Source organism: Xenopus tropicalis, chromosome 1 (assembly GCF_000004195.4).
Source record: "Xenopus tropicalis strain Nigerian chromosome 1, UCB_Xtro_10.0, whole genome shotgun sequence".
Lineage (NCBI taxonomy): Eukaryota > Metazoa > Chordata > Amphibia > Anura > Pipidae > Xenopus > Xenopus tropicalis.
In genome coordinates this window covers 97563357-97581848 of record NC_030677.2, presented here as the reverse complement: position 1 = coordinate 97581848, position 18492 = coordinate 97563357, and the positions used below count along the sequence as shown (strand labels likewise).

At 38.9% G+C, this 18492-nt stretch overlaps 1 protein-coding gene across 1 annotated transcript; it reads right to left on the bottom strand.

Moving 5' to 3' along the window:
- Nucleotides 1-2540: 2540 nt before the first annotated feature.
- Nucleotides 2541-18256, bottom strand: LOC116406454 (purine rich element binding protein G). The gene is made up of 2 exons (XM_002939261.5): nt 16713-18256; nt 2541-5619 (listed from the first exon to the last, which is right to left on the bottom strand). The coding sequence occupies exon 2, from the start codon at nt 5596-5598 to the stop codon at nt 4624-4626; it is 975 nt and encodes a 324-aa protein (XP_002939307.1). The 5' UTR covers nt 5599-5619; nt 16713-18256; the 3' UTR covers nt 2541-4623.
- Nucleotides 18257-18492: the final 236 nt, after the last annotated feature.

The window sequence follows — 18492 nt, the reverse complement described above, 5'->3', positions numbered from 1 at the left end:
TTAATATAAGATAAGAAATACAATGGAAATATAGTAGGATGTACAATGTTTTCTCCATATTACCAACCAACCAACAGCTGGCACTTATACATCTATTGCAGAATAATGGCAGAAGATTAATAGCTATAGGTTGCAGCACCTGGGGTAAACTGTGCTTCTGTTACTAATGCCTCCCAAAGAACCAATAGGTTTATGTAGTAACAAATGCAGAGTTTTCACCAAACTGTTATGTAGTGCTATATTTGGAGCAAATTTTCCTTGATGTATTCCTACACACCTAACCTTGAGTTAAAGGTTCATTATGTGAAAGTGTTATTAGAGGCTACACTGTTGTCCCAGGAACTCCCTACTGCTCACTGTACATTGACTAGCAGGCTTCCTGTTTTTTAAGTATAGGTATGGGATCCATGGTCTGGAAACCCCTAATACAGAAATTATGGGAAGGTCATCTCCCATGAACTCCATTTTAAATAAATAATTGAATTTTTTTCCCTGTAATAATAAAACAAGTACCGTGTACTTGATCCTAACATATAATACTTCTTATTGAGTTTATTAAATATTTAAATGATTTTTAGCAGATTTAAGGTATGGAGATCCAAATGACAGAAAGACATCTTATCTGGAAAACTCAATGTCCTGAGCATTCTGGATATCAGGTCCTCTACTTATAGAGCTACATATTTGTTTCCCTGTGTTTAATGTATTACCTGAACAAAGTTATTGATGGAGCTATACAACTCAGCATACTAAGCTATTTTCCATTCACGGACTCAGAAAACAAAATGGAGGTATGTCCTGGCAAGAATAAAATATTCCAACCAAACATATTAGTACTATTTTCATACATTCTTATATACTGTTGATAAAACCAGTGGTTCATATTTCATCACATCAAAATTATAGCTAATTCTAGGACCCAATGTAATTAGCAACTTTACATTTATTTAAATAATAGGTAGTACTCTAGCATTATAATCACAAATGTGTAAAAACCCCAAAAAACAAAAGACAAAGGTTTACCCATTTATGCCATGAAAACATTCATAAACAACTCTGTCTTAAAATTAGATAATATTTGAAGCCTTTTCTCATCTTAACTTTAGCTCCAGCTTCAGTTCCACTAAACTAGACAGATTTTGCTACATATTACTTAAAGTCATAAAGACTAGATTTGCTGCCTGGTAGAATATGGTTCTCTACCTTGCAAAATCTTTAAGTAGAGTTTTAATGCAGATTCTACTATTTTTACTTATCATTCTTTATATAACACTGCCACATTTACACAGTGCTTTTTACAGATTATCACTCACATCAGTCCCTGCCTTGCATGAGCTTACAATCTAGTCCTTGTCATATTCACACATTGGGGTAAAATTTATTAGCAGCAAAAAAACCTGCCTGTATGTCTTTGGGAGGTAACCAGAGTACCCAGCAGAAACTCATACAAGAAAAACATACAAACTCCTTGCAGAGTGCCCAGGTTGGAAAAATTTAGGACTCCAGTTAAGCAAAGCAGCAGTGCTAAGAGTCATTGCACTATTTCCCTATTAGGCATAATGGCCAATAGAAGGGTAAAATAACTTCTAAATAACTAATTCTGTTTTCAAATAAAAAAAAATAAGAATTGAATTCAAAATGTTATTGAGAAAATGGAATGCATTTCTTTAAACAGAGCATGTATAAACGTCTGTATTATGTGATAAAAGATGATGTTAGGCTTCTTTTATACTGCAGGAGACTTCATGGCTATGTATTTTTTCTAATGATGCAGCGAACAGAGAAACCCACATGTTCTGGATCCCTGCTGTCCTAAAGTGATTGTGTGCTTAGTTCAATAGGTCATTTAATTTGGTAGGATGACTATGTTCACAGGTAAATACTTTCATTTCTTAGAATTAACGTAGTATTAAAATTGTTTCACTGATGCAATTGTGACAATAAATATGCTTTATTCTATATTTTTCTGGGTATGCACCATTAAAATGTTTTTTTTTTTTTTTGGTCAGACATTATCGAACAGGACAAATAAAAAAAGGATGGATTAGAGTTGGTTGATCTATGGTTGCAGTCCCAGTGGACATATATACATGGGCTGCTTTATGCTGGGGGGCAAATTAAGACTGTAAGGGGCTTATGTAATAAAAGGCACTACATTTGCCCAGGATCAGTAATCCATAGCAACCAATTAGCAGGCATTTACTGGTCATCTGTTTTGATTTGTTGGTTGCTATGGGTTACTGCTCCTGGGCCAACTCAGTGCCTTATATTACATATGAGGGTAAATTTGTTTTGTTGGCCTTTAACCAACAAATATAGATAAATGTTAACTATGTATTTGATTGAGGGCTGCCCTTAAAGCATACTGAGTTAGTTGTGTTGTTTTAACATATTATTTAATAATATAGAATGGGCATTCTTAAAGGACCAGTAACACCAAAAATGTTTTATTGCATATAGTTTACCATTGGTTCAGATGTGTCTGGCCATATTTTATTTCCTGTCTAAACAAAGTCCCATACAATCTATTGCATTCAACAAGCCTTACAAATATTTATTCTTAAACTGCCAAAAGCCAACAGAAAACTACAAGAACTTAATACGCTGTATACAGTGGTATACAAATATCATGCTAAGGAAATATCATGCTTTCAAAATTACACATTATAGGGCATATTTACTAAAGGTTAATTGTTTCCACTAAATGAATTACTAAAAACAAGTTTTTAAACTGTGAGTATTTGTAAAATTTCTAAAAATTCCCCTTTGTTCTTAAATATGACAATTTGTATATGTAAATGTGTATTGCACTACTTACTAAAGCATTTTCCAGCTTTCCCTCAGTGCTTTTCACCTATATTTTATCCTATGATTAAAACTACAACAAGCCTGCCAAAATTCTATCATAATATTAATCTGAAAAGTACCCAACATTATTTTTGTGTTGGGTGAAAATTCTGATCAAAAATTTTCCCTGGGTGCAAAAATGTTTTGTTGCATGATTTTGAACAAACGAAAACTAAAAACTAATAAAAGTAAATAATCAGAAAACCATGGTTTCCCTGACAAAGCAGGAAAAAGGTCGTAAATTTTTTTTTTTTGTGAATTTTAGTAAACCTGTCCCAACTGTGAATGCTTTTAAGGCATTTCAAATGCTGGCATTATTGGTCCTTTAATAATTCCAGCTCTTGGTCACAGATTGTCCTTATTGATAATGCCTAACTTAAATGATAGTAGCAGTTACATTCATTCACCAAATGCGCTGTGTGATTATTTTTCCCCCTTACTACAGGCACTGAGATTAGCAGCAAATGCATTCAGTGATACAAACTGTGTACCCCACTTATTAACTGCACTAAAAGTAACTTTCTGGGTATTCCTTACATGCATAATTATTTTATACATATATATATATTGTTTCATTTAACTAATGAAATTAACACTAATGGCATATATATATATCTATATTTATATATATTTTTTTTTAACAAAATAAAACTTTTCAGTGCTTCTACACCAACATACAAATTCAGCAACCATTGTGCAAAAAAATACACTGGTAAGGGCAAATTTTATATGATTTTGTTGTTCACTAATACTAATGAGAACCCTCTCTCATTGTTATTGTGGATCCAATATCTTTACCCATTCATATTTTTTGCTATAGGATGCTGCACCACACTACTATTAAACATCTAATCATAGCAACTGCCATTTTTTTTTTAATCAGAACCCAGCACAAATAGATATTCTGAGTTTAAACAAATCATCAGCTTAGAACAGACCTACAGGTAGGTGCACCAATATTTAGAGAACAGTTGTGAAAAAAAGAGAACATTTTTGTTCTTGAGCCATAACCAAGAAATGTCACTTGTCTTACCTTATTTTACCTCTGCAATATTTATAAATCTGAAGGCAACACTGTGATTTAAAAAAGGTAAAGGCTCTTTTTATCCTCCCATTTTTCCCAACTGTTTATCTGTAATCATACATTTAAATAGCTTATATCATAATGAGATGTTTATATATTTATATATATATTCCTTGGCTATAAACATCGTAAACAGCCGAGCACTAAAACACCCACAGTCCAGCTTCCTATACTGTCACTCTGACAGTTTGATACAGTATCCAGCAGCTACTTAAACTCGTATATTTCATCTTTTTAAAAATGTAAATGCATTTCCTATACATTCACAGTATTAAATGCCCAGTATATAATAAGCTTGGCAAAGCTTTTCTTTTCAAACCAAATACATACAGCAAAAGTAATTTGAGATAATAATTCTTTCTGTACGTGTAGAATATATCTATACAGGTAGAAATATAGATATAAAGGAATTAGATTTGATAGTGCAATTCAAGCCTTACCTAAGGTATTTACGTGTTGAACTTTTTGTGCTGATCAAAAACATACTTCTATAGTCTTGAATCTACTGAAGTAGCTCTAAGGAGGCTGGTATACTCACTTGTGTGTTTCTGTTGTAGTTTATACATACCAGACTCTTGAATGACACACAGCTAAAAAAAAAAAACAACAACAAAACGGAAAATCCTTTTGAAAGCCTGCATTTGTCTCCAAATAAAAGACATGTAAAATGTTAAAGTGCTTTTACAAATGTTTTATTCAGGACACTCTTGCTCTTCACTGCTGTCCACACGTGCATCCATTCTCTTTTCTTTATGGCTGTTGTAAATTTTTCTCATCTCTTCTTCATACTTAACAAAATTATCCCCAAATCTAGTCCAGACTTTATAAGGGACAGTAATTGTGTTGCGATAAGGCGGCCTAACTTCACTTACTCTTAAGAAAATGCCATATCTGTTGGAGCCCACATCAAAGTAAAACCTTTTGTTGTCTACCCTGAAAGAAGTTCCTTCTGGAAGCTCAGGAGGTTCTTCATTCCCACCTCTTCTTTCCTCTATGTCTCCTTCTCCGTAGTCTTCAATAAGTTGGACCAAAGCATCTCTAAATTCAATCATCCCTTGCGCTGGCAAAACTATAGTTTGCTCCTGGCCTAAACTCTGACCAAAATAACCAATCATTCCAGGACCTCTTGTCATTGTTTGCCTAATACGTAAAAAACGACCTCGCTGGTTCTCTTTAAGATCAAGGTAATATTTTCTGTTGTCCCTTTCAATATATTCAGTTTTTAGAACACTGTGTGTCATGGGTTCTTCTGATCCTACAGATCCAGAAGGGGAAGATGGGTGTGGTCTTCTTCTAGGTTCATGTTCTTTGTCACTTCCATGTTCACTCCTCTGTGCATGACTGCTACGCAGTCCCAGATGAGCATAGTGCTCTATAAAGTCACCTAAACAGTCTTTTAATTCAGCAGCTACAGACAAAGACAAAGTCAGCTTGCTTTTCCTGATATTGTCTTGCCTTCCTCTTCCAATCCAGACTTCTGCTATCTTTAAGAAACGTCCTCTTGCACTCTGCTTTACATCCAGGTAAAACCTTTTCTTCTGAATATCTACTCGTTTAGATGCAAGCTCTTGTATCTCTAAACTCTGTGATGAAGGATAGCTGTACTGCTGTGGGTAAATATTACGGCTTACACCGGCACCTTCCCTCTGTCCTCTTCCTCTTTCCATATTAGTTTCTGTAAGAGCCAGCTAGAAAATAGATTAAAATAGAAATAGATGAAAAATCTGAAGTTTTGTAGAATAATTATCTATGTATACAAATCCATAATCATTCATTAGTAATTATTTTAAGCTTCACCACATTAATCAACACTTAATAATAGAAAGGTCAATATAAAAACAAGATGCAAGGTGTGTGCCATACACAGAGCAATAAAACAGGCTGACTGACAATTGATCTCTAGATACATATATCATTTCTGATAAAAGGTATTCAGAAAAGGCTGTCAATCCTCAATTGGTGCATCCCTGCAATGTAATCCCACCCTTGGCATGTACAGTGGTGTGAAAAACTATTTGCCCCCTTCCTGATTTCTTATTCTTTTGCATGTTTGTCACACTTAAATGTTTCTGCTCATCAAAAACCATTAACTATTAGTCAAAGATAACATAATTGAACACAAAATGCAGTTTTTAAATGAAGGTTTACGTTATTAAGGGAGAAAAAAAACTCCAAATCTACATGGCCCTGTGTGAAAAAGTGATTGTTAAAAAATAACTTAAAAAAATAACTTAACTGTGGTTTATCAATTTCAATTTTCAGTTTCAATATCAATTTCTGTAGTCACCCCCAGGCCTGATTACTGCCACACCTGTTTCAATCAAGAAATCACTTAAATAGGAGCTACCTGACACAGAGAAGTAGACCAAAAGCACCTCAAAAGCTAGACATCATGCCAAGATCCAAAGAAATTGAGGAACAAATGAGAACAAAAGTAATTGAGATATATCAGTCTGGTAAAGGTTATAAAGCCATTTCTAAAGCTTTGGGACTCCAGCGAACCACAGTGAGAGCCATTATCCACAAATGGCAAAAACATGGAACAGTGGTGAACCTTCCCAGGAGTGGCCGGCCGACCAAAATTACCCCAAGAGCGCAGAGACAACTCATCCGAGAGGCCACAAAAGACCCCAGGACAACATCTAAAGAACTGCAGGCCTCACTTGCCTCAATTAAGGTCAGTGTTCACGACTCCACCATAAGAAAGAGACTGGGCAAAAACGGCCTGCATGGCAGATTTCCAAGGCGCAAACCACTTTTAAGCAAAAAGAACATTATGGCTCATCTCAATTTTGCTAAAAAACATCTCAATGATTGCCAAGACTTTTGAGAAAATACCTTGTGGACCGACGAGACAAAAGTTGAACTTTTTGGAAGGTGCGTGTCCTGTTACATCTGGCGTAAAAGTAACACAGCATTTCAGAAAAAGAACATCATACCAACAGTAAAATATGGTGGTGGTAGTGTGATGGTCTGGGGTTGTTTTGCTGCTTCAGGACCTGGAAGGCTTGCTGTGATAGAGGGAACCATGAATTCTACTGTCTACCAAAAAATCCTGAAGGAGAATGTCCGGCCATCTGTTCGTCAACTCAAGCTGAAGCGATCTTGGGTGCTGCAGCAGGACAATGACCCAAAACACACCAGCAAATCCACCTCTGAATGGCTGAAGAAAAACAAAATGAAGACTTTGGAGTGGCCTAGTCAAAGTCCTGACCTGAATCCTATTGAGATGTTGTGGAATGACCTTAAAAAGGCGGTTCATGCTAGAAAACCCTCAAATAAAGCTGAATTACAACAATTCTGCAAAGATGAGTGGGCCAAAATTCCTCCAGAGTGCTGTAAAAGACTCGTTGCAAGTTATCGCAAACGCTTGATTGCAGTTATTGCTGCTAAGGGTGGCCCAACCAGTTATTAGGTTCAGGGGGCAATTACTTTTTCACACAGGGCCATGTAGGTTTGGATTTTTTTTCTCCCTAAATAATAAAAACCCTCATTTAAAAACTGCATTTTGTGTTTACTTGTGTTATCTTTGACTAATAGTTAAATGTGTTTGATGATCAGAAACATTTTGTGTGACAAACATGCAAAAGAATAAGAAATCAGGAAGGGGGCAAATAGTTTTTCACACCACTGTATGTATGTATGTAACTTACAATATACAAAATTACACACAGGGAGGACAAGTGTTATAATAAATACAATATATAAGTATAAATACACAGAGATTAAGTGCTATGTGGTATGAGACACAGTAGCGAGGAGGTGCCTGCCCCGTACATGGTCGGGTAACATACAGGCACAAATTGGAAGAAGAGTGCACAAGGTATGGGCATTTGCCCTTAAGCGCAGGGCTAGAAAATAATTATTTTTTAGTGCTCCAAAAGGTAGCATCCGAGTTTTTTCTTAAAGAGAGTGAGTTCTGTATGTTATCCTTTGCTTAACAGGCAGCCATGCTACATGCTACATACATGGGCCTGAAAAGGTTCCCTCTTAGGACAGAGCAGGAGGATCCTAGCAGCAGAGTTTATGATTGATTGCAGGGGAGAGAGGTGGGAGTCTGGGAGGCCAGTTAGTAGGACATTGCAGCAATTTAATCAGGAAAGGATAAGGGCATGGATTGGTGTTTAAGCAGTAAATTGTGGTAGACATGGGCTAATTTTGGCAATATTGTGGAGGAAAAAGCGGCAGGTTGTGGCAGTTAGAGAAGGAGAGGGACTGGTCAAAGGTAACCCCCAGGCAGTATGCTGAATTAACAGGCTTATAGGTCATGCCATCAATAGTAATGGTGAAAGGAGGAGAAGGGCTAGATTTGGGCGGGAAGAAAATGAGCTCTGTTATAGCTAGGTTGCATTTTAAGTGGCCAAGCACAGAGGCACTCCTACACTAAGCGGAACCAGGGAAGAGGATTTGTTAGCAAAAGCAACAGAAAAGGAGTGATTATAAAGATAGGAAGAGAACAATGATGAAGCTTGATCCCGGATACCCAGAGAATAGAGAATTTGCATAAGGACAGAATGGTCGACAGTATCAAAAGCAGAGGGATTTACACAAGACACAAGAAAAGACAAGACATTTCAGGAGTTTAGAGGCTAGGGCAGGGATCCCCAACCTTTTATACCCATGAGCCACATTCAAATGGAAAACGTTTTGGAGAGCAACACAAGCATGAAAAATGTTCCTGGAGGTGCCAGTGAGAGCTATAATTGGCTATTTGATAGCCCCTATGTGGACTGGCAGCCTACAGATGGCTCTGTTATACTGGGTTTTATGCAACTAAAACTTGCCTCCCTAACCAAAAATTTTGAAATAAGCCCCTGCTTTCAGGCCACTGGGAGCAACATCGAAGGGGATGGGGAGCAACATGTTGCTCACAAGCCACTGGTTGGGGAACACTGGGCTAGGGGTAGGAGATCCACTCACTCCTGCACAAAGTGCCCAAGGTCTTGTTGCACTCTCTTCTTCAATTGAATTTCTTGAAAGTTCAAGAAATTAATTCTTTAAAAAAGACTTGTGACCTTTACTGCAAAGTTGTTTTATTTTCAATTACACCTCTAATTGCATATTGTGCTTTTGGGAAGACATTCCATTAAAGGCATGCATAGCAAAAAAACTTATCGCAATGTTTTAACAAAACTTCCTAAAAATAATAATAAACAAAAATCACTGTATATACAGGCATAATGTGTTTTCTCTTTGTTCAAGTATGATCAGAAAAGATAGTATCACAGTCTATGATTCCTTGTACCTTTAACTTTGCAATGTATAACCATGGCTGATACTGGAGGTGCCTGAAAGAGAGGAGAAAGAGGGAGGGATGGGGGCCCTATAATTACACTACAGCTCCCACTGCTGTTAAATTAAAACCTACAGCATTAGTCTGATATACAATTTTTAAACATTACTTCTTCCGATAGTTGCTGGTTCTTTCTAAAAAGGGTTAGCTCAGTGGGAAGCAAGATAATATTCTTTAATTTTCATCTCCATACAACTGCTGTGTAAGCCCCAAGTTTGATCTTTGGGGCAGCTAAAATAGTTTGCACCAATGGGAAGTAGGAATGAGAGATGGTTAGTGTGGGAAAAAACACAATGGCAAAATTCTTCAAAATTGTTTTGTGCATGTCCAAGTTAAAAGGAAATGGTGCAGAAGCCAGAGTTGTCGATATGTGAAAATTGTGGACTGTAATTACAAATATATAATGGTGCCTTGGACCGAGGTGCGACTCTATGTTCATTGTAACCCTTGGTAGAGAATCCCCTAAACATAGACATATACATGGAGTAGACAGGGCTCTCTTGAAAGCATCTAGTATCCCTTGAAAGTAACCTAATTCTTAATTAATGCCAGGGTTCAGTAACAATATCTTGAAAATTAGAACATAAACATCTAAGCCAGGGATCCCCAACCTTTCTTACTCGGGAGCCACAGTCAAATGTAAAAAGACATAAGCAACACAAGCATCATAAAAGTTCATGGATGAGCCTAATAAGGGCTGTGATTGGCTATTAGGCAGTCTCTATGCACACTGTCAGCTTACAGGGGCTTTATTTGGTAGTAAATCTTGTTTTTATTCAACCAAAACTTGCCCCAAAGTCAGGAATTCAAAAATAACTCCCTGGTTTGGGGGCACTGAGAGCAACATCCAAGGGGCTGGGGAGCAACATGTTGCCCCCGAGCCACTGGTTGGGGATCAATGATCTAAGCCATAAAAACTGACCTACAGGAAAATTATTGAAAAGGTTTTTTTTTCTGATGCGAGGGAATGGCTTGCAAAATAGTATTGGACACACAATCTTTCCTATACAGGGAGTACTAACCCAACGTGTAGTCCAAAAATTTAAAGTTTAATGAAAATCGTAAAGTTAAGCCATTAATATTGGGATACCCTACAAACTCAGAAAAAGTATTTTTTTTTCCAAATAAAAAGCAAATTGTCTGTGCAGCTCCCTAGTTAAAAGGAGAAGGAAAGGCTAATACAGAGTTCATCTCAAGCTGCAGGCATACCTTCAGTTCTCTCAATAGTGCCCTTAGTCTCCCCATATTTCTCCCGTTCAGATGATAAGAAGCCTTATAGGAAAAAAAAAAATGCTGAGCTCTGTAATGAAACTTCCCATAATGCCTTGCTCCTGCACCGAGACCCAGACCGGTGTACATGCGCAGTTTGTAAGACTATGAGGAAGCTTCCTGTTGAATGGCTCAGATCCACATTCCTAAGGAGGGGGAGGAGTGAGTTCTTAGCATTCTTGAGGGAGGGAGGAGCAGGAGATCGGAGAGAGCTGCATGTCTCTGGCACAGGAAAACAAATCTTTTGACAGAGGACACAGTGCAGCATTTCTGTGAGTGCTTATGGCAGTATTTACATAGACCTTTCTGATAAAGCTTACTTAGTTTTTACCTTTCCTTCTCCTTTAAGGTTATACTCTCTTTATTGCTCACCCAGTTTGATGTGGCCTGTTTCCTGTTCTCACTATTGGAAAATTCCACTTGTTGTTATAGGTTCAGTGCAATAAGAGGTACTGTGCCTAGCTATTATTACACTATGGACTCTGATACCACAGAACCCCTCCTTGCCATTCTGATGAACTGATCTCCTCTCATGAAGTTTTTAACTGCTTTGGCAAGCCTGCCTCACGCCACTGCTTATGTGGCCATACATGGGTGATGAGGTCAGCAGCTATTGTTGGCCTATGTAAGGTCACCTATGCCTTGTATGCGGCCCTCCTGACAGCATGATATCTGGCCAAAAAATCATAAAGATATCTTTATGATAGGTGGATTTGAAAATACCATCGGATTTGGACCACATTGTGAGTTGATGTGATCCTCTCCTGACAGCTCTCTAAATAAGCAATTCTTTTGGTCCAGGCCAGTGAAATACTGGCTGTGTGGCAGGGTAGCAAAAAAGCAATGAATATAACAACATATTCCCTTTGTGATAACAAGACTCCAGTAACATGACTCCAGTAAGAGAATACATAATGCAATTAACCTTGGGGAGCTCAATACACGAAAATATTTTTGCGTATAATATCTATGTTAATATTCTGATTATTAATAGCCTAGTGAAAAATGTAAAAAAAGTAAATATTTTACATATTCAGAAATATGCAAATATCTTGAGTTATTTAAAAAAAAAAAAAAAATAATAATAATAATACATTTAATCTTCATGAAAGGTCCCTAACTTAGAGTGAACAATGTTTTGCTTAATAATGTTTCTTAATGTTTTTCCGTTTGCCGCTTTTAATATTGTTATTCTGCAGTAAAACTAGCAGTTCTCGTCCTTGACTTGCTGTATAGCTACAGCATCTCTCTCTCATTTTCCAAGCAGGTTTCCTCAAGAAGCAACACTAATAAGATGTCTCCCCTTAGAAAATATCTATGAAGCATTCTCTCAAAAAACCCACATCTAATAAGCTATCTCTATATATATATTTTTCAGGCATACGGGGATGGCAGACAAAAAAGAATTCACTACTAAATTAATATTTTAGAAATCGTAGGTTATAAAACAATGCTATACTGGCCTTTAGAACACATCAATTTCATGACAGACTAAAATGTGGCTGCCTGCTGTAGCACTGCATTCAAGCTCCATACAATCTGCAGCATTTCCCAGCCTGCTTTATCTCACCTCATCTGACCCTGCATTTGCTTACTTCCCCGAAATAATTCTCCTTTCTCTCCTACCTCGATCCTTATCTACTCTTTTAGTGCCCACATTCAGGGTACCACAGGGAATTTTGTTAATTGTATAAGAAAAAAATGGTGCAATGACAAGATGGGGGGTGGTAGAATAAATCCGAGACAGAGTGAAGACATCTCACCTAGTAAATTAATCTATTTCACACTTTATGCAAGGGGGATAGGTTGATTTGCTCATGTGACAGAAAAACACGTATTTTTACATCCAAGGCAAGCTAGCACTAACAGCTAGGGACATATACCTTTTTATCATAATGAACGTGTTCCTTAAGAAGAAATACAATTAAATAATGACATAAAGCTATGTTGGAAGGCAAAGCTTGTTTTAATAAGAATAATACAAAGAAAAAAGAATCATGTTCATAAGCATATATAATTAGTATTTTCACTTATACAGATAAATATTTCCTCCTCCCTGCAAGATGTCTGATAATTTAATTGGTATGTCTCTATCACTCTTGTTGCACTTATATTCACAACTCCAAATGTTCATGGAAAAGCATTTGTACAAAAGCAGGTCTGCTGACAAACACCATGGGTGGTGGGCCCTGCCAACTACATAGAATGCACCACAGTATTTTGAGAAAAATGTGCATCTTAATAACACTCCTAGGGACCCACCTCTGATCCCATAAAATTACGTACTGCAGCACACTCAGGATGACACTGACAGCACTACCACCTGTCCCCCCACTGATGGTGGCCCTGCTGATCACTAATAAAAGACCTGGAAACTCAGACAAGCTGCACAAAACACGTAATCGTAGACACTATTGTAAGGGTTCCTGACCGCAAATCCTAAAACAAGTCAGCTGTGGGAGCTCTCCTGCCAGGACAAAGGCGTGCACGGGAACAAGGGCGACACAACCACAATGGAGGTTCAAACTTGTTCAGTTTATTCTTACGTGATTATAGCTTATATACCCTTTTTGAGTACATGCAGATACAAAGGAATCATTTCCAAAAAATAGAGTAGAACCTCATTATCCTCAAGGACGTTCTTCAAGGACGGCCAAGGCGGGACATAAATTTTACATAGAGTACACAGATAAGAAAAAGTTACTTTTTGAAGGTTCACATCCTGTAAAATGCAAGCTATGCAAAAGTACTAATTGGCAAAAACAACTATTATGGGATGTTCAAGCCTTGCTGTCTGCTGTCACAAAATGGAGGTACATTTCTAAAATGGAGTATGATATGCTAAGCATCAAAGTGTATCAAAGTATCAAAATACATGCATATATGAATATATGATTATATGAATATGAGAACATAGGATATTATATCAAACCTTACAACTATGATTACATGTTTTAACACACAAAATGCGTCAGACCCTTTAACGATGTGAAATAAAGCTTGACCATCGTACCGAAACTGTGATCCTGTGGAGTGCGCGCCTAATTTACCTGTGTTGATTTGTTTCTCCCTTTTCTGTGGGTTCTTCGGAACGGTGAGTGACACATCCTTCAAAAATTATCGAAGGTCATTTTTTAAGTAAAGGGTTTGTGCATATGCACCCGAACAACTGGACATATTTAGTGAGCGCCTATAAAATTTTATGTAGCGCTCTAGATTGTTAATAAGTTCAAGTATAAAAGCACCTAAATTGTACTTGTTTATGCCTGGCATTTCAACTACACAGAGGCCCAAACACCCACCACTAGCCTACTAAATAGTGACTGTCTATGGCATATACAGCAGCGCCTCTGGCATTTTTCAGAACCCACAGATAGACGGTCCAGGCTTGTCAGTATAGTTTAAGGCAGTGATCCCCAAACATTGGCTCGTGAGCAACATTTTGCTCACCAACTGCTAGGATGCTGCTCTCGGTGCCCCCAAACCAGGTAGTTATTTTTATATTTCTGACATGGTGGCAAACTTAGTAAAATAAAAACAAGATTTACTACCAAATAAAGCCTCTTGTGAGCTGATAGTGTCCATAGACACTACCTAATAGTGTCCTAATCTTAGCCCCTTATTTGGCACTTCCATGATGCTTGAGTTGCTCCCCAAGACTGTCTATGTTTCTGTCAGTGTAGACCAATGTATAAAACTGAAGATTACCCTAGTGCATTTAATGTTTCTTAGCAATTCCCTTTAGAGTGCAACAATGCAATGGTATAAAACAGGCTATGTGACTGAATATCTCTGTGTTGCACAGCTTTTTAGACCAGTTTAAAAGTTTGCACTGAAAGCCACACCACAATTAGACAGAGTATTCAGCAGAAGCTCTGGGGGAAGAATATGCTAGGACACCAGTACTGAGAAATATGCACCCAAAATGCAACAGTCTAATTACCATTTTATAAATAGGCTCTCTATTCTCTGCACATCAGTGCATGCCCAATGAATACAGGGAAGCACTGCACAACAGCATATAAAATATCAGTGGATGTATAGAGAATGATGCTCTACCATATGTTAATGATATGGTACAACCAAGGCTGAATGACAAATGCAGCACATGATGCTAAGTGTAATTTTCAGGTGCAAACTTCTATATTTTGTTCCCCATATGCATCACTGCAGGCACACAGAAGTGTGCATCCTGCACAATTTTACCAATATGCATGCTAAATAGGTCTTCCCCTGAATCAAGTGTGAGTTGCATCACTTTTGGCTCAGCAGGTTGTTTGCCACAAGTCAGCAACAGATATTGACACTACCTTTACACCCTAGTGTCAATGCGCACAATTGTACACCATTCACCAAGTTGGGAAGTGCACTGGTCTCCCTCAAGTATTAGCAAGAGTAAGGAGCTTTTAGGGCAGTGGCACGCGGGGAGATTAGTCGCCCAGCGACAAACCTTTGTTAGTCGCCTGTGACGATGAAGATTTGTCGCGGAGCGACTAATCTCCCTTTGTGCCACTGCCCTTAGGGTAAAGACACAGAGAGCTACTTAGTAGCAGCTACTGAACATCAAAAAATACCCTTCCATAGACAATACAGAAAATTGCCTCTGGTAAAACACACATAGAGACAGTTATCAGTAAATGGTCAGCATTGTCTCTTTCTGTGGCCATGACAAGTAGCTTCTACCAGGAGCTGTGTGTGTCTTCACCCTTATAAATAGTGTCAATGCGCAGCCATCTATGCATCCATTTTAAAGCATCAGATTTGAAGGTGACAATGGGGCATATTACAAAGAAGACCCAAGGCATGATGACTAGCAAACCTCAGCTGCCAGAAGATCAACTCCAATGTCCTAAAATGGATAAAAAATTGAGTGCGTATCTACGCCACTTTGTACCCAAACTCACTCTTTGTACTTGTGTGGGTGGGTGCACCAATGTGCCTGTTCAGTGATGCAAGGTAACGTTGTAATTACCACCAGGCTGCATGTGGTGGTTATTTCAGGGCTCCAATGGCAGGTTGCATCAACAGTGGCTACAGAATTTTCTCAAGCAGAATGAATGTAGTTACAGTATATACACTGTGTATATTGGCATGCTGCAAGTGAAGTTATCTTCACTTTGCAAATGTTAGAAGAAATTTCAATGTGATACGCTGAAATGTGGTAAGGTAATAAGGTACATTTTAGAGCATCATGCACAATTTAGACATGCAACTTAGTGCATGGCCACGTTGACACTGGACTGTGGAAAAAACATGGTGATGTGCACCAAGGTGATGATCACCATTCGTAAAAAAAAACATTTCATGCCTAGTTAAATGCAGAATAAACCTTAGCACCAATGTGTCATACAAAACACACTGCAGGTGCATACACAGGTACCAGGAACAAAACTTCTGGGTTCAGATCAAAATATTGAGAAAAATGCAGAGCAGGATATGATGCAACACATACTTTGGCTGTAGGTGCAATACTGCAGGTGTTTGGCTGCAGGGTGTGGCACCACAGGTGCTTTGGCTGCACCACACAAGCCACAATGCATTTTACCTGCTGAGCAAAACAGAATATGCTAAGGCTGCCTAAAACAAAGCAAAAAACACTTTGTTTGGCGCAACAGGGAATATAATTTACTTTGGCTACATGGCAGCAGCAGAACATGCATTTACAGGGAACAACAATGAATATGGTTAAGGGTGCATGGCACAAATCAAAATACATCTCAGCAACAAAGTACCACAAAGAGCCCCCTTTGGGTCAAAAGATGAATGCATAACATAAGCTGGCTACAGGGCACAGCGCAAGCACAAGTCATGCAGCAGCTGTAACAAATTTCAACTCTAGAACAAGCAGGTATAAAATAAATACTGCACTGCTAACTGGTATGTCCAGATGGGCAGTGCTAGAACTGCAAGACACTCTGGAGTTGCTACACCACAGGTACAGAGGCTACATATCTGGCAAGTGTGGGGATCCTGCAATTAGTAACCACCTTGCATAGGACGGCAGCTGCTGGGAAACAAACAGTTAATGGTTTTGACAGCTGAGAGGCAACTTTTCCTTGTCAAAAGAGTTAGAATCCTATTGGATACATGTACTGCTGGGGCTCTGAGGTCACTGGGACAGCGGGGATTATCAAGGGGGATTGGAAAGCAAAAACATTTGATTAACCAGTGGTGAGCTTTGGAGGAGTATAAATTCAGAGGATCTGACAGCATGCTCACCTTGGAATAGGGACAGATCTTGAGACTCCCAGCGTGTCAAGATGCTTTCAAAATTTGCTCAAGCGGTGGCGACTCTACAGCAGAGCCCTGAAGAGATGTTGGACTGGCTCAAGAAGGAAAGATGAGTGGAGGCCATTGCCAGAGCCTAGTCTGTTGCAGGCAGGAAAAGGAAGAAGTGGAGGTGAACGAAGCCTGCGCATCCGAAGAGGCGGGGGATGCTGAAGATGCACAGGAACCTGTCAGGGCCAATCCTTTGAAGAGGAAGAAGGCATCTGCCCCTAACGCGTCTACATCCGGATCAGCACATATAAGGAGTAGGAGGGTCAACCAGAAGGTGGCCGCACTTAAGAGAGCTAGACTGGCAGCTCATACCAGCACTGAAAGCACGTCAGTCTGGCCTTCCCTTTCCCCCTAGCACTTTAGAAATATCAGTGGGTCCAGGGTGCTTTAGCAGAGGATTGCTTCCCATCACGAGCTAAGCCAGGCAAAATCAGCTGCTACAGTGCTCTCTCATTTACAGCAGGCTCTGTCACAGCTGCTCCTCCTCCTCCTCCTCACAGGATCGGAAGTACAGAGACCAGCTGACAATCTCATAGCTGCAGTAACCCCCCCTCCCCTCCTCTCTCTGGTTTACCAGATCAGCAGAAGCAGGCAACTGAACGTCAAAACTACACAACAGATTCCACATTCCAACTAGCAGGGGGGCACAAAGCTATTCATTCATTCATATTCAGCTTGTTTTATTGCTAAATAATCTAAAACTTGTGGTACCACAACAGAAAACAACAGTGTCTGCAAGTTCATTTGGAGGTGCCTTTACCAGTGATGTTATTCCATTAGGTCTCCATTTACCGCAGTGAGGGATAAATTAAAGAAGAGTAAATAAATGTAATATCATTGTTACCACTAGCTAAGACATTTATTAAAAAGAAGGGAAATTGGATGGTGAGAAAGATAGGGTTAGACATGCATCTCGTAGGGCTCATTTACGTTACAAGTTCAGCTGCTGCAATTTCCCCACAGTTAGTTGCACTTAAACCACGTTCATTAAAGTTGTAAATCGAGCTCTGCTGCGTTGTGCCAAGCATCAATAAGTGCAGAGCACTTGCAAACACAAGAAATGTAGCCAAACAGACAATTGCATAGGATATGTGGCAAAATGTGTTTGGAGTTGTAGTCATTTCTCCGAAACTAGTGCACTTGCTGCATCGTGCAAAAAAAATGACAACTGCACTAAAAAAATGCACTTTGCTTGATGCACCTCTGGATGTATTTTTCCAAATATATGCTTGAAGAGCATCAGACTACTGGCCAATGTGAAGAAAGACTTGGAAATGAGGGATACATTCCTTTGCTACATTTAGTGGTAAGGCATTTTGACAAGAAAAATGTAAAGCAATTTTACCATGACTTGAAAAAGGAAATTACATTTAAAGTCTATCTTCAATATTTCAACAAGTACTCATTTAGAATAGGGGCAGCTACTGACACAGTCATCCTAGAGCACTGTTAGGGAGATGACAGACGACTAATCTCCCCGCAATGCCATCCCACCAGCAAGAATGTAAAACACTGGTGGGATGGCATACGCATTGCTGCGATCTCCGCAAGTCGCCCGAACTTACCTTGAGAGGAAACTTCGGACGACTTTGGCAAATCTTAGCTGCGGGGCGACTAATCTCCCCGTCTGCCACTTCCCTTAGGAGTTTTGAAAAAGGTTGCAGTCACATAGGTTTAAGGGCTCTGGCACACGGGGAGATTAGTTGCCCGCAACAAATCT

Bases quoted from the DNA above. Each gene is read 5' to 3' on its own strand.
- LOC116406454 (XM_002939261.5), bottom strand. From the start codon at position 5,598: ATGGAAAGAGGAAGAGGACAGAGGGAAGGTGCCGGTGTAAGCCGTAAT.